The sequence below is a fragment of the Pristiophorus japonicus genome, chromosome 18 (assembly GCF_044704955.1).
Source record: "Pristiophorus japonicus isolate sPriJap1 chromosome 18, sPriJap1.hap1, whole genome shotgun sequence".
NCBI classification, from domain to species: domain Eukaryota; kingdom Metazoa; phylum Chordata; class Chondrichthyes; family Pristiophoridae; genus Pristiophorus; species Pristiophorus japonicus.
The window spans coordinates 86,303,444-86,324,061 of NC_091994.1; the positions used below are offsets into that span (position 1 = coordinate 86,303,444).

General features: G+C 44.9%; 1 protein-coding gene across 4 annotated transcripts in view; it reads left to right on the forward strand.

Moving 5' to 3' along the window:
- Positions 1-20,618, forward strand: part of LOC139228817 (kazrin-like) — a 387,245-nt gene that overhangs the window by 253,877 nt on the left and 112,750 nt on the right. For all 4 annotated transcript variants that reach the window (XM_070860217.1, XM_070860221.1, XM_070860218.1 and 1 more), the window contains 3 exons: positions 3,225-3,411; positions 6,025-6,155; positions 10,543-10,666. In XM_070860217.1, coding sequence (XP_070716318.1) covers positions 3,225-3,411; positions 6,025-6,155; positions 10,543-10,666 — 442 coding nt within the window. The remainder of the gene's footprint in view (positions 1-3,224; positions 3,412-6,024; positions 6,156-10,542; positions 10,667-20,618) is intronic.

The following is a 20,618-nucleotide window of genomic DNA, read 5'->3' on the forward strand; positions in this document are numbered from 1 at the left end:
TCAATCAAAAGATTTAATCTAAGAGCTGCTTTTCTCTTACCCTCCCCAACCCCATGTGTGCTCTTGCCCCTGGTCACCCAGTGAATCATTATGTTTCCTCCCCTTAACTGAAGATTTAGGTCTTGTAGGTGTTGCCTCCATAACCCAACTCAAATTTCCAATGTGCCTATCCCTGCTTCTCCCACTCCACTAATATGTCCTGAATCCTCATGGAGATCCTAGATATGGGAATTGTGATCCCATTCATGACATTTTATGCAGTATAATGTCCAATAGTGTAGCAAGAATACATTCTTAAAGAAGGAATCAAATGGAGCCTAACATCACTCAGGGACTTAGACATCAACTCCCATTACTAACGATTACATTGTCTGAAGCCTGCTACAAGGGTTTATAGGATTTATTAATATAATTAAGCGAGGAATAGAATATTTCCCTCCCCAACACTCTCTGCCATGTGATGTGAACTGCACAGGTTACTGCAGATAAGAAAATAGCTTCTGCGATTTCCATTATCGCCTATAATGGATTGGCCCTCTTCCCCCCCCCCGCCCCTCCCAACCCCCGTGGGTAATTGGATAATCGAGAATCCCCAAGCTCTTACATGTATGGTACAGCAATACTCTGCACACAGGAATGAAGAGCTATGCAGTACAAATAACAGGAGAAGCGAAGCACGATTTGCTGAGACCGGAAGAAATGCAAACCAAAGCAGCTGAGCAGTGAGGCAATATCTCCGACAATGGTTTGTCCCACACAGTCTCCGGAGTGGGAGATTGTAGGATGGATAATGGAGGCTCCAGTATAAACTATTTGTTGCAAGATATCAAGCGGAACCTTATAATGGAGCAACGAGGAGCAATGTTAAGCCAGGAGAGAGAAAACACAAACTGTAAAGGCAAAACTCCCAACAGGTCTCCGTGCGGAGGCACTGCATTTTATCTGTTACACTACCCAGTGCACTTTCTGGATTGTTCAAACGTTACGGTTTTGTGCAATTCCCCACCCACCATCACCAGTTTGAAGAAGACAGCTAGAGATGCTAGAACTGCCTACCCTCCGACTGGGAGTCCCGTCAGAGCTGACCACACTGCCACACATTTGCGATACATCCACGTGATAATAACTTCTTATGTGGTACTTTTGTTTTGCAGTTTTACACCTATCTGTTACTTAACCAATGTAGCCCAGTGTTAGATGTTGAGTTATAGGCCAATTTGCAAAATCTTAAGTCAAACTGAACATTTCTAAGGTTAACAAGAGAGCGTGTGTGTAGGGTATTGGCACCCTGTGAAGGATGTATTGTTTCTTCAAGCACAGTCAAGGTCCTTAGTACCAGTTCCTCAGAGCGTGTTGCAGTGTCGAGCTGACAATAACCACTAACAACACAAGATCTGTACAAACGCTCGACAGTTCTGTCTGCAAAGCGGCGAATGTAAAAAAACACACACACGCAAAATGGTTGCCAACCTCCCAGGTGCTGTAGTGATGTTTAAATGTGGTGTTAGTCTAGTTTGCCTTGACCTCTGGCATTCAGAGTCTGTGAAATGGTCAGTAATGTCGACTGGTAGACATAATGCAAATGGCTGCCACTCTGGAGTGTTGAAATACTCTAGTGGGGAAAGTCTTTACCTCCGAAGGACCCAGATTAATGTCATCTGCTAAACATGCCTCCATCCCCCAAGCTGTGTCCCCACTCTACCAACCAAAGTTTCCAATGATTGGTGCTGAGATGGCTCAGTACCATGTTAGGCGAAGTGTGCATTCCACTGGCTGGGAAAGAAGCCAAGTGTCTTTGTGCATCAGCCTGTAGCCCCTTCAAATGTGGAATCCCTGATTCTGATGTGACAAAATGCCTGTTTTATGTACATTTATATTTTCTTTCTCTTTCTTTCCATGGCCTTGTGGCGGTGTTCCCGAGATGCTGCATGCTGTGTTGCAGATAATACTTTGGATTTTTATTCAAGTGGCATTTAATCACTTTGAGTAAAAAATATTTAAGCTATGCTTCTTCCTCTTGTCTCACGGTCTTGAAACAAAGCTGTGTCCTGTTGCCGGCTCAAGTCCGATCTGACTAGATTCCTTCCCCACTACCTTGGGGCTAGGCTGGTCCAATTGACTTTACAATTTTCAGCCAGTTTTGCAAATTGGAAGTCAACCAAAGTTCTTACTTTGTTTCCCCAGCAAAGCCCATCACAGTAAGAACTGGCCAGGGAATGACTCCTCCCCATGATATTTAAGTCTTTTTTTCTCTCATCTCTTCTCCTGAAGATGCTGGGATTCAATTTCCAAAGTTCTGCTCACCGTCCAGAACCTCACCCAAATGTCCATGCTCCATGTGTGAGCCCCGGGACACTGGACCCTTCAATTATGGGCGATATCACAGCCAAGACCAAACTTGTCTTCACCCAAGAGCCACACACACACATTGAATAGTGATGAGGAATTTTTTATTATTTTCTACACCTCTCCCTAGCCTGAGGGCAATGAGGCCAGTTGTAGGATTGGACTGGGTCCCTATGGCATGTTGGCACCTTAGATGGTGCATTGGCACACTGGGTGCTGCATTCACCCACTGAGCCATTGGGGCATTTAAATTATTATTTTTTTAATGCTCCCCATCCCAGTGCCAATGTATTGTCGTGCCTCCTCGAGCTCACCCAAGATGATCCAATCAGCAGATTTTCCTCTTGCTCGCTCCTATTATCCAGGAGTATTCTGGTTAGAGGTGCAAGATGGCTCATTCATGCCAGCCCCCTCCCCAAGCACAGCTCTTCAGAAAACTTTTCCGCCTGCTTACCCCACTTGGGAAGTTGTCTCAACTCGTAACGGTAGCCATCAAATTGGACTGTCAGCTTAGACCCTCAAACGGGTGACCACATCAGTGTGAGACCAACACAAGTAACTCTCGAGTAGACCGGCCAGCTACAGTACTGCCATTTCAGAGCATTCGAATCCTGATCAGAGGTAGTATTGTGTGTGTTTGTGAATGCACGCAGTCCTGCATGAGTTTCTCAGTAACTATAGGAAGTGTTAGGTTCTTGATGAATGACTGGGTTTGGAACATATTTTAACCTTTTTTGGTGATTGTGCTGTAGATGAAGTTGGGGGCCCTGCACGCTTTTCCCTGTAGTGATCATTCATTCCGTACAGAGGTCCCGTTTCAGCCCACGCCGTTTCCTGGCTGTTCACGGGATTTCATCCAGCCTCTGTTTTTCTTGCAGGCCAAGCAGTCCTTAGCTACACTAACCAAGGACGTGCCCAAGCGACATTCACTGGCAATGCCGAGCGAGAGCATGTTGAATGGGAATCAGGAGTGGGTGACGCAGTCAGACCTTCCGCTCACTGCCGCCATCCGACAGAGCCAGCAGACGTTGTATCACGCACATCACCACTCGGTAGACAGGCAAGGTAAGAGGTCAAAGGGCGAGAGGGTCTTCACATTTGTCAATTCCGTCCTCTTTTTCTGTCTAAATTTGATCGCTGGAATAACGGTGACTGCATTTCTCAGAAAACCACCGATTCCCTTCAATCGATGCCGTTCTAACATTTTTTATACCTTTCCAGATCAAATTATAGAATTAACAGCACAGAAGGAGACAATTGGGCCCATTGTGCCTGTGCTGGTACTAGCTCTTCAACTGGACCTGTCTACGCCAATCCCATTTTCCTGCCTTTTGCCCATATCCTTGTATATTCTTCCTTTTCAAATATTTATCCAGTTCCCTTCATTATAGTCTGCCTCACTTGTGGTAAAGCAGTCTATGTTCTAAGAAACTTCTGTGGAGCAAATCCTATAACTTCCCCCTTCATTCTCCCTGTGTTAATCCTGACTCTGTACCCCAAATGTATCAGACGGTACCTTCACGTGTTGAAGGAGTTTATTTGATTTCCGCGAGCTGTGCTGAAACATTTAAAATGTTATCTGTAGAGAAAGGCTCTAGACTGGTTCATTGGCAGCCAGACTCGGGTAGGAGGGGGAATGGGGAGGGGGAAAGAGAGGTATCGCAGCACTGAGAGGATATTGATTTTTCTCAGCAAATGTCGACACACGGACTGGGATCCCAGAACACTGATGCGAGTGGGAAATGCTACTGGTAGCCACGCACTTCATTGTTACTGTGTATATATATATTATTACTCTATATTACCCTATTTCCTTTAGCAGAGGGGTCAACAACCAGGGGCCATAGATTTAAAGTAATTGTAGAAGGTTTAGAGGGGATTTGAAGGGAAATGTCTTCACCCAGAGGGTGGTGGGGGTCTGTAACTCACTGCCTGAAAGGGTGGTAGAGGCAGAAACCCTCATAGCATTTAAAAAGTACTTGGATGTGCATTTGAAGTGCCATAACCTACAGGGCTATGGACCAAGAGCTGGAAAGTGGGATAAGGCTGGATAGCTCTTTGTCGGCCGGCGCAGACACGATGGGCCGAAATGGCCTCCTGTGTTGTAAATTTCTATGATTCCACATAAACCATCCAAACCCCTCAATTCAGTTCCAGCCTGTTACTCCCGAGGGTGCGTTACTCTATATATAAACCGTCCAAACCCCTCAATTTGATTCCAGTAATCGGGCGCACCTCTTTCCTCTTGTGTTGTACTCAGTGTGAGGTATCGGTGCCTCGGAGTCTGCTTTGGTTGCAGAGGGTTGACCAGATGGGAAAACATAGTGATTGATAGTGAACCTGGCATGGACTCTTTGTAAATATATGAAACCCAATAAATATAAAACAGCTCACATGCAAAGTTGGTGTTTGAATGGAAGGGAAGATCGTTCACTTTAACTTTTCCAACTGGGCTTTGCACTACAAGACTCAGAGTCCTGTGTGAAATGAGTTTGGGACAGGCTGAGCACACTTACCTAGTGTGTGTGAGCCCACAGCACAAAACTGTTCACAATTCCTCACTAATTGGCAATCTCACCCTTGGAATTGTCACACTATGCACTAGGTGGCTCTTTCTGAGCCTGGGATTGCAGTGTGAGGCTGCTTTACTGTACATCTCGACACCATCCAGGACAAAGCAGCCTGCTCGATGGGCATCCACCATCTTCAACATTCACTCCCTCCACCACCGGCACACCGTGGCTGCAGTGTGTACCATCTACAAGATGCACTGCAGCAACTCGCCATGGCTTCTTCGACAGCACGTCCCAAACCCACGACCTCTACCATCGAGAAGGACAAGGGCAGCAGGCGCATGGGAACACCATCACCTGCACGTTCCTCTTCAAGTCGCACACCATCTGGACTTGTAAATATATCACCATTCCTTCATCGTCACTGGGTCAAAATCCTGGCACTGCCTCCCTAACAGCACTGTGAGAGTACATTCACCACACGGACTGCCGCAGTTCAAGAAGGCGGCTCACCACCACCTTCTCGTGGGCATCAAGGATAGGCAATAAATGTTGGCCTTGCCAGCGACATTTACATCCCAGGAACGAATTTAAAAAAAAATCTAACCTACACTATAGAGTTAAGCGGGGAGAACAGAAGGAGCTTTACTCTGCAGCTAGCCAATGCTGTGCCTGACCTGGGGGGGCGGGGGGGGTGGTAAATGGGACAGTGGGTGTTGGCAGGGCGCCTCAACACGGAGCAGGCTCGGATCCTGTCCACACAGACACACTTTCCGGCTGGAATCACTGAACAGTGATCAGGGGTGGAATTTTGAAAGCCCAGAGATGTTCATGCCTGGGTGTAGCGCTACAATGTTTCCCCAGTGGTGATCAACTAACTCAACACAGCCCAGGGATTGAACTCGGGACCTTCTCCAAGGGCCACAGCACATGGTGCATTTACCCGCCCAGCCAGCAGGGGCTCATTTTCTTTTTTTTTGTCAAACCTTAACCTCATCCGAAGCCCCCCCCACCCGCATTTAACCGCTGTTACACTTAAGTAGTTAACCATCAGCTTCCCAGTACCTACAGCTGAGGAAGAGGAGAACAAAAATGACTTTAGCTCAGTTGGGGTTACAGGTGAGAGGTCACGTGCTGATCATGTTTATGTTTAATCTTTACACAGGCGTGCGAATCAGTCCCTGTCACTCGAGGCAACCGTCCATCGTCTCGGACGCCTCAATGCTTGAAGGAGAAAGGTCGTCCACACCAAGTGACATCAACTCACCACGACATCGGACACACTCACTCTGTAATGTAAGAGCCATTTGTGGGATTGCTGATCTGTTCCACATTCAGTAACGTAGGCAAATCTCTGACCGCACGTACAGTAATTCGCTCCAATCAACCCAAGAGGTCAGAGCGCCCGGTTCACGGTACTCCCAATTTAAAAATTAACGACTGTAAAATTGGGAGTGCCGTGTGTTTAGCTACTGCAAGCGAGGTTCCTTTCTGGGAGCACCGCCTCACTCAACTTACCATCTAGTTCCTGAAGGTTCACCTTCTGAAACTCATGCTGGAAACTGCTTCCTGTGACCCGTCATGGTCATTAGTTCGACCTTCCTCACACAAAGGCAATCATTTTGACTTTGGACGAAAGTGAAAAACAGGCGATAACGGATCAGGTGCCCGTTGTAGTTGAAGTCGATGGAAATAAAAATGGGGAGCGCTCTAAAACAAGTTGCCAATTAAGACTGAGATGAGGAGAAATTTCTTCACTCAGAGGGTTGAGAATCTCTGGAATTCTCTAACCCAGAGGGCTGAGGATGCTGAGTCGTTGAGTATATTCAAGGCTGCGATCGATAGATTTTTGGACTCTAAGAGAATCAAGGGATTTGGGCATCGGGATGAAAGTGAAGTTGAGGTAGAAGATCAGCCATGATCTTACCGAATGGCCGCGTGTGCTCGAGGGGCCGTATTGCCTACTCCTGCTCCTAATTCTTATGTTCTTATGACTTGCTATCACTATTTTACACAGTCGCGCAAAGTCAAAATCTTCCCCAAAGACGCCACACACACAATTTATGGGAAATTTTTAAAAAACTTGTTTTTCGTTTGTAGTAAAGCTACCAAATTGCAATGAAGCTAATCGTTTAATTTGAAAGCTATTTTTGTGCTGAATGGAATGTGCATTGGACAGTAGACGTTCTTGGTGATCAATCAAGGGATATGGAGATCGGGTGGGAAAGTAGAGTTGAGATCGAAGATCAGCCATGATCTTATTAAACGGTGGAGCAGGCTCGAGGGGCCATATGGCCTACTCCTAATTCTTGTGTTCTTGTGTGATAAGCTGCACCAAATTGTGTAATGTGAATGCATGGAGCATCAAGGATGTGGAATACTTGGGCAGCTGGTACTGATCCTGGCTACAAAAACAAAGGAAAATCTCACATTAAACAAACACTGGAGCAGAGAAATGGAGTTAGTGGAGATGTAATAAGAAACATTTTAGATAGAGTCAATAGGGAAAGATTATTTCCTCTGGTTAGGGAGTCCGTGATGAGGGGGTCATTAATTTAAAATTAGCACTAAGAGTCAGGAGCGAGGTTGAGAGAAATTTATTTATACAGAGGGGTGATGGAGTATGGAATGTTTTGCCACAGGGAATGGTTGAAACAGAGAACATTGCATCTTTTACGGGTTAATTGGAAGCAGAGGACGATACAGGACTATGGGGAGAGCACAGGCCAGTGAGATTAGTTTTTGATTGCTCAAGCACAGAGCCGGCATAGACACGATGGACCAAACGGCCTTCTGTGCTGTAAACTGGTCTAGTGGCGGTTCCTAGAACATGATTCTGAAGCTACAACATTGTCGTAACCTTTTTAATTACATCTCACGTCTTGTTCCAGGAATCCAATTACTCATCTTGAATTTAAATAAAACAACAGTAATCAGATCCCTTCTTTGATTTGTCTGTAACTTAATTCCAGGTATCCAATTCTATTTATAAAGTATCTTAACCCCTTGATTAGATTACAGTTGGAACTCACTCTTTTAAAAGAAAAGCTCTCTGAACTCTGGTTTCAGAAACCCACCCTACCCACTAATATGTTTCTGTTTCATAGAATCATAGAATGATACAGAACAGCAGGGGTCCATTCAGCCCATCGTGCCTGTGCCAGCTCTTTGAAAGAACTATCCATTTAATCCCACTCCCCTGCTCTTTCCTCATAGCCCTCCCCTTAAAGTATTTATTCAGTTCCCTTTTGAAAGTTACTATTGAATCTGCTTCCACCACCCTTTCAGGCAGCGCATTCCAGATCATAACAACTTGCCCCCTAATTTTTAATTTCCACATGTCCCCTCTGGTTCTTTTGCCAATTACCTTAAGTCTGTGTCCTCTGGTTACCGATTCTCCTGCCACTGGATTTCTCGCACATTTTCCTTTCTGTATCTGATTACCTCATCTAGTGCTGAATTATGGGTAACTTTGAGCTCTAGATTGTTGACCAATAGTGAATCAAGATTGACCAAATTTGGTTTGCTTTGGGAGGTGTGACTGTTGGAGGTGTGACTCCGCATTGATTCTAACCCAAGTTTCAAGACTGAATGAATACAATTGGCACTGATAAAATTGGGTTGGAATATTTCAGGTTGAACCTTCAGTCAACTCCAACCTCCCCTCACTCATTCATTCCCATGGGTTTGAGGTCATCCAACTTCTTTTGTCCCACTGTTAGCGGCCATGCCTTCAGCTGTCTGGGCCCTATGCTCCGGAATTGTCTCCCTAAAACTCTCCACCTCTCTCTTCCTTAGTGAACCTCTTTAAAACCTACCTCTTTCACGAAGTTTTTAGTCATCTGTCCTAATATCGCCTTCTTGACCTTGGTGTCAGTTTTTGTCTGATTACGCTCGTGCGAAGCTCTTTTGGATGTTTTCCTACATTAAAGGTGCTGTGTAAACGCAAGTTGTTGTTGTCACTTACACGCACCAGCTCAGACGGGTAAACGTAGGGTGATGCAAATCCTCTAAATTGCCGTGCCAGCGATGCCCACATTCCGAGAATGAATATTTTAAAAAAGATCAGGCTGTTTCTTGATATCTTCAGTCCCAATGTGGAGACTAATGTTGAGGAAATTCCGATCATTAAAAGACCATTGCGTGGTGCTCCCGTTATCAATGCCGCAATAGGTGGTGAACTCTGCACCTCCAACATCACCCAATGGTTCCTCATTTCACAACTGCAAAAAAGATGGAGCTGTTTTCCATGGGCCCTCTAATGACGTGATTGAAAGTGGCAGTGTGTTGGTCCATGTTAAAAGGACAAAAGCAGCACTCAGTGATGTCTGTCTCTTATCTAACACACCTTGGGTTGGATTTTCGGTTGGAGCCGCCTTAGGGCGCTAATGGCGGTGGGGCGGTAAATTTTGTGCGGAAAAATAGTTTGCGTCGGCATCCACAAAATTCAACAGCTGGGCTCTGAGTGTGGAGAGGGGCACTAAGGGAGGCATTCCACACTTCTCTGGGGCGCTAGGCCGGCTGAGCAACTGAAAATCCGTTGCTAAAGAGCCAGCTTCAGACCGCCGAAAGAGAGGTCTCCCTGCAAAAAAATAAATCGGCGCACAGAACACAGAAAACATTCCCAATATATTACTGACCCAAAATAAAGATAAATCACAAAAACAAAAAAAAACAATCACACTTACCTCATGCAGTTACTCCTTCCCTCATTGCTGCCGGAACAGCTCCGACAGTCCGACGAACAGCTTTCCCTGGCGGTCTCACTACAGGGCGCTACGGGTGCCGCTCCAACCAAATTTCACACCGTGTTGCACACCGGCGTGACATTCCCGGGCGGTACTGCTCACGCCGCCGCAAAACCTGCACCAAATGTCTCAGCTGGAAGCTGGCCGCCCGGGCGGTAACCATTTCCAGACCCATCTGGCGTTACCAGAGGTGCAATCAAAACGGAAATCCAGCCCCTTGTTTGCAACATTTAGGCAATCAGTATGCCCAACATGATGAAGTCCAGCCATCCAGAAGCAGTTTATCTCCACACAGAGCAGTTCTGGGTTCAGTTAAAAGCAGCGTGAGATGAATTTTATTTCTTGGCAAATTTGAACATGTTCTTGTTAGGAATCATCTCATTCCCTCCCTGGCAGGATTTTATGCTGCAAGGCCCCTTCTTTGCTGCCAATGTGCCTTTTTGGATGGTTGTAGAGCAGTACTAGTCAGTCGTCAAGACAGTAGCTTACCTTACCCCAATCCGCCCGCTCTAGAGAGGCAGTGTGCTCCACCAATGGCTTGTTTGTTGCCCGGTGTGGAAGTGAGCTGTACAGACCAGGTAGGTGCCAGATTCACTCCCTGGTTTGTGCTGAGTAGGGTAGCCGTAAAGGATGTTATGATTGGCCTTAATACTCCTGGGATAAGGATGGGAATATCAGATGGGCTTTCCCCTCCTGATCACTGGTGAGCCCTTGTTGGAAAGCATGGACTATGGATGAGGACAGAATTGGGGTTAGCTGCATTGGCCCCCATGGTTGATTAACCTGTGCTGACACATGAAGATGTGGGCAAGGTCCTGGAGAGCAGCCAATATCCCACCTTCGGGGGAGGAAATGGGAAGGCATTCACTTTTTTTTCCATACGTGACAACTAGAAAAAACCCAACAAATAAGTATTTTTGTTTTTAATTCTCCAGTCTCTAGAAGACCTAGAAGAACAAAAGAGGAAGAAGAAGAAAGAGAAGTTGGTGTTTGGCTCCATTTCGCGGGTGTTTGCCAGGGGCAAGCAACGGAAATCCCTGGATCCCGGCCTGTTTGATGGTACTTCTACCGATTATTACGTAGAGGAAGATGCAGATTGGTGATAAGCAACCATCCGCTCACAGCCTGTGTGTGTGTGTGCGCTTGTTGGGGTGTATGTGTGTGTGTGCGTGTGTGCGTGCTCGTTGGGTGTGTGCTTGACGGTCTGTTTTTAAACTTAAGAAATATGTGAGCCCTGGGGCTGGTCCAGCACACTCTGTAATTAATGTGTATATATATACATATATATATATATATATAAATCTGTGTGGATAATGTCACCTGTGAATCTGTGGAGCAACACGGCTGTGTTTTAATCTTACTGATACTGGAACCCTGAAGGACAGCTGTGTACTGTATCTGTAAATAACTGCAATCGTGCACTTTGTGCTTCTTTGTAAGGTATTTTCTCCTGTTTGTTGGTCCCATGTCCTAGTGTGTGTTGTGTTCCATCGGTTTGACAATTTAATAGAACTTCCTCATTTCAGCTGGGCATGCTCAAGATCTCCATCTCCCTTAACCCCCACCCCTCTGTTCACCCAGTGGCTCAGCTATCAAACCACAATCCGCTATTAGTCTGTTGACAGTATCTTTGATGCATCACCTCCATTGGCTGAGCATGCTCCGTGTTGATTAATGAGATGGTTCAATTAAAGAGATCTTGTCCCAGCTTTGTGGTCTACAGCACGTCAGATCCTCAGTGGTAACAATTGGCGTAGAGCAAGCAGCAGTAAAATTACAGAGATCGTGAACGGTGTACACTGTAAGGTGTACACTCCCAGACACAGGGAGTGAATCATGAACTTCACCACCACAGTGCAAGACTGTCGTGCAGAGATCTCAAGGTTCTCACTGCAATCTATTTCCAAGCAACTCGACAACTCACCTAAGTATCTCACACAGCACCATTCCCTGAACCATCAGCCCCTTTAAAAGCTTTTTGGGGGAAAGGGTTGAGGAATTTCACAGAACAGTTACAAACAAATTGGCCCGAGTGTGCAGAGTTCCCTAATCGCAGGCTGCTTGAGACATGACTGGTGTTGTGTGCCACTTGCCATTTCTACCAGTCAGCAGTAGAATAAGACTCCGAAAATTGAATCCCTTCCCACGTAAAATCTCCTTTCCACCGACAAACATTTTGTGACCTCAGTCTCCATTGCAAAGGATTCAGTTGACTTTGGTATTTGCATTGTAGACCTCTCGATACAAGAGCAACAGTGAGAAGTTGAGGTACTGCTCTTGGGAATTGTACATTACTTTGCCTTTTCAAAGTGACATTGGGAGATATTTTGCATTTTATGGTGAAATGCAACGTAGCCCATTTGGCATGAAGGAAGGGCCTTTTTACAATAAGTGCACTGAACACAACAATCACTCATATTATACGAGGCTTCCTCAGATACCACACACCAATCCTCACAGCTGTCACCCAGTGCTGCTCCAACATGCACATGTGAGAGCCAAGGTGATTCCCTCAGCTGGACTCCACTCGATGTCTCCCCACAGTGATGGGATCGAGATGAGGAACTCTTTGTGAGAGGAATCATAAGCTCAAATGCACATTCATGTGATACTTCTCCCTTCTCATTATTTTGCAATTTATTGCTGTTGTAAGGTATATTCCCCTGATTAGCGCTTGCAATAAGAACCACCACTACACTTTCTCCCACTACAACCATGCAGAGACTCACCAGTAATCACCTAGTTGCTTACAGTGGCCAGCTGTGAATTGCCAGCCATTCAGAAGGATTGGTTGATAAATTATTGGGAGATTGGACACATTCGAAAACTTGCTTACTCAACCTAGCTCTTTGTACATGTACACATCATCCAAAAGTAGAGCCCTGGGGTGTTCTTGGTGAAATACAAGAAAAGGGGAGCTTTTCAATCTGTGGAGCTGCAAGAAATGGCCCAACTGCTTCCACAGCACTAGAAACAGGTCATTCTCTGTCTCAGTCACTGCTGTGTGTTACATGGAAACAGAAAATAGGAGCAGTAGTAGGCAATTCGGCCCTTCGAGTCTGCACCGCCATTCAATATGATCATGGCTGATCCTCTATCTCAACACCATATTCTTGCTTTTTCCCCATACCCCTTGATGCCTTTTGTGTCTAGAAATCTATCTATCTCCCTCTTAAATATATTCAGTGACTTGGCCTCCACAGCCTTCTGTGGTTGAGAATGCCACAGGTTCACCACCCTCTGAGTGAAAACATTTCTCCTCATCTCGGTCCTAAATTTCCTACCCCGTATCCTGAGACTGTGACCCCTTGTTCTCGACTTTCCAGCCAGGGGAAACATCCTCCCCGCATCCAGTCTGTCCAACCCAGTCAGAATTTTATATGTTTCAATGAGATCCCCTCTCATTCTTCTAAACTCTAGTGAATACAGGCCTAGTCGACCCACTCGCTCCTCATACGACAGTCCTGTCATCCCAGGAATCAGTCTGGTGAACCTTCGCTGCACTCTCTATGGCCAGTATATCCTTTCTTAGGTAAGGAGACCAAAACTGCATACAATACTCCAGGTGCGGTCTCAGCAAGGCCCTATATAACTGTAGTAAGACATCCTTGCTCCTGTACTCAAATCCTCTTGCAATGAAGGCCTCATTACACTGACAGCACTGCAAAGAAACCAAAAATTACATAAACTATTTAAACCATTTCAGAATCCAAATGATTCAAGGTAGAAAAAAAATCAAATTAAATTTGAGATTAAAAATTCTGTAAATATTGAGCTATTTTATATATGTTGGATATTTCAACCTGCAGACCAACTTATTGATGGCAGTTAACCTGTTCCAAATATCCTGCATATGTGGACCAAGCAAAGGGATACGGTCTCTTTAAAGATTGTCAAACTGCGAGTAATGTCAAACTAACACACCACCATCGTATGAGGAGCTGTTGAAATACAACTCCTCACCTTGCTTTGCAAAGGGAGCTGTCAGAATTCTAGCGCTGGTGACATCACTTCCAGTCGGAAGAGCAGCTGCAGGGGTTAACTCGCATGGAATGTTGGGCATTTTTTGTAAGTCTTGTGTTTTATTTTCTAAGGAGACAGTTTTTATTCCTGTTAAGATGTTGTCAAACTTACAAGTTATTTCAATTCTACTCTGCCAGCAAGTCTAAGAGTGCTTCTGGTCTGTCCAATTTGCGAGGCAGCCTTCACTGTAAGGGAAGCCAATACCTCCTAAAACATTCATCAATGTGACTGCCCCTTTATCTTTAGAGACCCATGTTCAAAGCCAGGTGGCTGTTCCCTCAACTCGTGAGAAATACAGAAATTGTGGGGAGGGACGGGACCCTTGCCCCAGGAGTTGTCACGTGGGAGAGGAAGGTTTCCTGGCTCATGGGCTGTGGGAAGGGTCGGGCCTAGCTGCTTCATGATTTGAGACATGGGGAGGGAATGTTCCCCTGCCCCAGTTCTGAGAGGTACTGGACTGAGACTGGAGAGGATTGGACTTACCCTCCTCAACTTTGACAAGGTGAAATATATTAATACGTTGAGATGGTTTTCCCAGGTCAAGATTGCATCACCATAACCTTTCAAAGCCAGACCTCCCCATCCTCTGCCACAACTCAAAAACAAACTCTTGGAATAGAGCGATTGCACATTAACTCATAAACCTTCAGAAGGGCTGTGCGATTTCCTCTGAGCTTGGTCTCTGCGTGAGGTGTAAGGCAGTGGATTGCTGTTTGAAATCCCTTGTAAGTTTGACATCTTTTTAAAAGCATTCCCATTCACTCGGGGGTTCTTTTGTTTTTTGTAAATTAGGTAAAATAATGCTACCGATACTGAAAGAAAATGGATTTATTTAAGAAACTAAATAGAAAATTTATGCTGGGCAAGTTTAGAGTCAAATTGTTTTATCCCCGCACTGTGAATGCTACCAAAAGCTCAGCAGTGTGGCTTCAACTGCAAGCAAATTAAAATAAAACCTATTTTAAAATAAATGGCACATCTTCTCTGTGGTTTCCTCTATCGAGGTGTAAGTCACTATAGCAGAGCGGTTCACAGGGTTAAAGCCAAAGAACTTCAGTGTCTGACTTCAGGTGTTATTTTCTTTTGGCCCCAAGTTTCTCCCCTCCTCTCCTGGAGAAATTAGGGATTCTCCCACTGGGGCTGTGTTGGTTAAGAGGTGACCTGATAGAGGTCTTAAGGATAATTGAAGAGTTACGCTGAAGTAAACAGTGCGAAGACTTGTTTTTGTTCATTTGCCGAACAGAAACAAGATAGGCCCAAATTTAAGATAATCGCAAAAAGAATCAGTGCGGTTAGAACATTTTTTTTAAACACAGAAGGTGGTTAGAAAATGGAATTCACCACCACAACTGTTGTCCAAGCAGAATCTATAAATTCTTTTTTGTTTTAAAGATACAAGTTGAAAAAGAGCATGTGGAGCGAGCAGGAGATTCGGATTAGACTAGGAGGTCACGTGGAGAAAAACACCAGCACAGATTTTCTGGGCCAAATGGCCTGTTTCTATGCTACAACGTCCTATAATGCTACAAAGGAGCTGACGGATGCTTGGTACAGTTTCACAGTTACCTGCACCCACCCCACCCCCCCCTCTGGCATCTTGTCTAACTGAACTTCCTTTTCCTAGTAATTTTAGACTGAGTATTTAATGTAGAGAGTATGACCGCTGACTCTTATCCTGTGCACGCACATGGGTTACTGGATAGTGATCAGGAGCAGGACCCCCGCCTCCCCCCCCCACCCCCGATCCTCTCTCCCTGGCTCAGGGCTCATTGAGGCCAGTTGGAGTTCCCTAACTGGTTAGCGGCTATGTTGACGCTCCACGAGAGAGGAATTTGGCTCAAGCAAGTTACACATTTGTACAACAGTGGTGCTGATTGTTTTCTACCTGAACATGTCCGGTTCTGAAACCAAGAATTTCCCCAAATTACCAGACTCCATGAAGCAGACAGATTTTTTTTTGGTCCAATCCCATTTACCACAGCAGAAATGAACCATAACTTTTCCCATTGGAAGAAAACCACCGAGATAGATTCCTCCTGCAGATCATTACTGGCTTTGACTCTTAAAAGCAGAATGAGGGGAGTTGATAAGCGGAGCATGTTCGATCCTCTACAAACATCCATGGGAGGATAACAGAGAGTACAGGCGTGCCCGCTCCTCCAGTGGGACGGCGTGAGGCTGGTCTGCAGTAACAGGAGTCCATCCTTCATGTGTGCCCAAAGTTCTCAGTGCTTTGAACTTCCTGAATGAGTTAGGTGCGTTTTCGGACAGGGTGCTGATTTATGTGTATATCTTGGTGGATGTAAGTTTCCTTCAAGTTTCCTTTAACCTTGATGTATTACATAAGAACATAAGAAGTAGGAACAGGAGTAGGCCATACAGCCCCTCGAGCCTGCTCCGCCATTCAGTAAGATCATGACTAATCATGGACTTAGCTTCACTTCCCTGCCCGCTCCCCATAATCCCTTATCCCCCTATCTTTTAAGAAACTGTCTATTTCTGTCTTAAATGTATTCATTGTCTCAGCTTCCATAGCTCTCTGAGACAGCGAATTCCATAGATTTACAACCCTCTGAGAGAAGAAATTCCTCCTCATCTCTGTTTTAAATGGACGGCCCCTTATTCTAAGGTCATGCCCTCTAGTTCTAGTCTCCCCCATCAGTGGAAACATCCTCTCTGCATCCACCTTGTCAAGCCCCCTCATAATCTTATATTTTTCGATAAGATCACCTTTCATTCTTCTGAATTCCAATGAGTAGTGGCCCAACCTACTCAACCTTTCCTCATAAGTCAACCACCTCATCTCCAGAATCAACCTAGTGAACCTTCTCTGAACTGCCTCCAAAGCAAGTATATCCTTTCATAAATATGGAAACCAAAACTGTATGCAGTATTCCAGCTGTGGCCTCACCAATACCTTGTAAAGCTGTAGCAAGACTACCCTGCTTTTATTGATGTATTGATGTAAGTTTGCACAGGCAAAGTTTCTTGTAATTTCAGTACAGAAAATGTTAATAACAAAATTATTTTTAAAAATCAGGTTGTAGAGCCATAAACTGGATTGGATCGAGGCAAGGGAGGGGACTGAGCAGCCATTTAACGTGTTGTAAATTAATAAGAGGTGTAAAACATGACAGGAATATAAGAACAGGAGTAGGCCATTCAGCCCCTTGAGCCTATTCTGCCATTCAGTTAGATCATGGCTGATTTCCACCTTGACTCCATTTATCCATCTTTGCTCTATATCCCTTGATACCCTCACCTAACAAATCAATCTATCTCAGTCTTGAAAGCGTCAACTATCTTAGCAACCACAACCTTTTGGGATAGAGAATTCCAGATTTCTACTACCTTGTGTGTGTGAAGATGTGCTTTCTGATTTTGCTTCCCAATGATCTAGTTTTAAGATTACGTCCCTTTGTCTACTTATATCTCTTCCCTCCTAATTTATTTTGTTCTTAATCTGTCATTCCATTCTCCATGCAGCTTCAGTGTACTGTACAGCAGCACCAACACTTACTGTAATGAACACAGGTATCTCAAATTGACCTGAGCTGCTCCAATTTGGCTTCGGGAAGTGCCATGGAGCCCTTTGCAATGCCCACACTCTAAGATATAACAAGCAGAGAGTCTGGCAATTGCATCTCACTAGCCTCCCAGTTCCTCCTTTGGCTCCCAGAAACCATTTGTCCGAAAGTTCCCTTTTAATTGGAGGATGAGGTCTTCGAGTGGACTGGGGTCCACTGTGACTATCCGACTACCCCTCCAACCCATTGAGCCGCACAACTAGCGATCGCTCTGCACACTTCTATAACACCTCCTTCTACTCGGATGCTACAAGACCACAGTTTAACTTTTTCTTTTACCGCTCCACTATTGCTGTTTTTAAGCACCTGAAACTTAATCATCAAACATCCCATAAACCTAGACAAATGTTTGGGTTTCTGTTTGGTTCAGGTACTGGCACTGTCAACTGAACCAAATGTTCAAGGGTTTAAGCCTTGCTTCAGGACTTGAATATAAAATCTGGGCTGTTATTCCAATGCTTACTGAGGGACTGTAACATTGTTAGAGGGTGCCATCTTTTAGATGAGATGTTAAACTGAGGCCCCACCTGTCTGTTCTGCTAGGTCAGGTGGATGTTAAAGATCCCGTGGTACTGTTCAAAGAAGAGCAGGAACTTCTCTCGGTATCCTGGCCAGCATTATCTCCTTCAATCAACGCTGCCAAAACCATATTAAATGGTCATTTGTATCATTGCTGTTTGTGAGATCTTGTGCATAAAATGGTTACTGCATCTGCCTACATAACAACAGTGATCGCACTTCAAAGTAATCAGTTGACTGTGAAGTGCATTGAGATATTTGTGAGAGGTGATGAGGCTCTATATAAATACAGGTTTTTGATGCTCAGTCTGGGCTGACTTTCACATTTATTAGATTTGCCCTCGGATCTGGCACTTTCCATTAAAGCTTAGGGAAAATCTCCATTTGATAATCCAAAGTGGTGAAGATTTAGTACAGGAAGTTCATGTAGACAATCAGCACACACTGCAGACAAGACTTGCCATACAGCCAGATGTCTAAGGCAGTGACTTGTTTCAAGTTCTTTCATCTGTTTATTTGCTTAAAGCTGGAGGTCGAGGCCTAGTTGGCTGTTGTGTCTCATTTGAACATTTGTACTAATTAGCAGCATGTTCTGATAACATGCTGTCTTCATTCCAAGTCCCAGGAGCAACGTTACAGCTTATTCATGGTAGTGATTTCCACGTTCATTGAAAATGTAGCACAGGCCTTTGAGATATTGAGAAAGATGTAAAATCTTAGATCTCACCCCAACCCACACCAAATATAAACTCTGATAAAACCTGGGCTCTTTAGTCTGTGAAAGTACTTGACCCCTTTAAACACTGGTATTGATTTTTGTTGGTGGGGCCCTAGGGGACGTTAGATTTTTCAAATAATTTTCTACTCATCGAGGAGCAACTGATGTTTGTGCTGCTGATTCCTGCTTCAGATACTCGGTGTCGGCATCAATCACTCCAAGCTCGGGAACAGCACAGGTTAGATAAAAAATAAAGCCCCCTCTAATATGTGTCGGCCTCAACCTGAGGAGACAAAGCCCTACTGCACCAGTGTAGCATTTTTCCATTTCCCACACTTCCCACATTCTGTGTCCTCTCTGTGCTAATTTGGTCCTGAATTGGAGACAGTTTGGGGCTATAGGCCCATGAACTGGATTGAGACTGCCCAAACCCAATTCACATTAGGACTTGGGTAAGAACTCCACTGCTGGTGCACGGCAGGAATACGTATCGCACAAGCGTAACCGCGGCCCGTGATTTCCTGTTCATTAAAAGAGATCGATGGAAACTCATGGTGGGCTAGGTCATCACAAAATATGCTTCCGACATCTGCCAGGAGCGCAAAAGGAGACCCCCTTACTCTCGCGAAGGACATCTTCATCCCATCAATCAGTCTGCGCTGATTTCAATCCAGATGCCAAGAATGGTCAGTATCTAATTTACCATGCAGTCCCTTGGCTTGTGGACATCGCAACTGTCACTCCTCTTCCATCCCTCCTCCTCTCAATAATTTGCCGATGGTTTATGGAGATAAAGAGTGGTTCAAATTCAACACTTCAGACCCAATGAGATTAAAGACTCTTCCTCGTGTCTTTTTCTGAAATGCTGCATGCAGACTTCCGATGAGAGGCAAACTGCTCCCAGCCATCTGATGCTGCCCCCCTCTGACCATCTATTCGCAGTCACACCACTGGGAAAGTGCATAGCTTTCTTTCAGCATCGCCCCTTGACCTCACAGCCATGGGGAGAAGCTGAGCCCTATCACCAGAGTAATATCGGGGCTTAAAGGGTTAAACGATGAGGACAGGTTGCATAAACTAGGCTTGTACTCCCCTTGAGTATCAAAGAGTGAGGGGTGATCTAATTGAGATGTTAAAATGATAAAAGGATTTGATAGGTTAGATACAAGATAATTATTTCCTCTAGTAGGGGGGAGTCCAGAACAAGAGGGCACAATTTTAAAATTAGAGCCAGGCCAGTCAGGAGTGAAATTAGGAAGCACTTTTTCTCACAAAGGTAGTGGAAATCTCAAACTTTCTCCCCACAAAAGGCTGTGAATGCTGGGTCAATTTAAATTTTCAAGACTGAGGTCGATAGATTTTTGTCAAGTTAGGATCTCTAGGGATATGGAGCTAAGGCAGGTAAGTAGAGTTGAGGTAGAGATCTGCCATGATTTAATAGAATGGCGGAACAGACTCGAGGAACTGAATGGCCTATTCCTGTTCCAATGTCACTGCAGGTGCAACATGGTGAAGCTTCAATGCACTGCCACATCCTGCTGCCTCTTCAGAAATGTCTTTTTTTTAAAACTTTCCCCATTCCTTTAAAAAAAATGTCCATTTATGTCCCGTCCTCGCCCCCCCCCTGCCCCCAGCACCTTAATCCAGTATGAGTGGTGCATGCGAGCAATCCAGATTAATATACCCAGAGACATAGCCATTTCCAACAATGCCATTTGGAAGGTCTGTGATTTTGCAGACAACAAGTTACTACCAGAGGCAGATTAGGTCCTTTCCTATGAGTGAAAGAGTCAGGGGGCCAGTCATGCTGGGTCACGTTCTCTCCTTCTGTCCAGATCATTGTCGTTCGAGGCTCAGGGGCAGGCTGTTCCATTGCCCAAATCATCCATTGTTTCTGAGTCCATCTCACTGTATAAATGGGGCAGATTTGGAACTGAGGGAAACAGGTAAATTAACTTAAGTTGCAATGGGAGCAGCTCTGTAATATAACTGGGGGTTGGGTTTAATGGAGAGGTTAATCAGGCACATGTATAGTCTAACCAGTCCCACTTAATTTTGCTTGAGATGTTTATACTATCTACAGATAGAATTTCCTTTCTGGCTGAAGGTTAATCAACACCAAGGATAGTTGTTCCTCAATGCTCCTTCCACCTGACTGATTTAA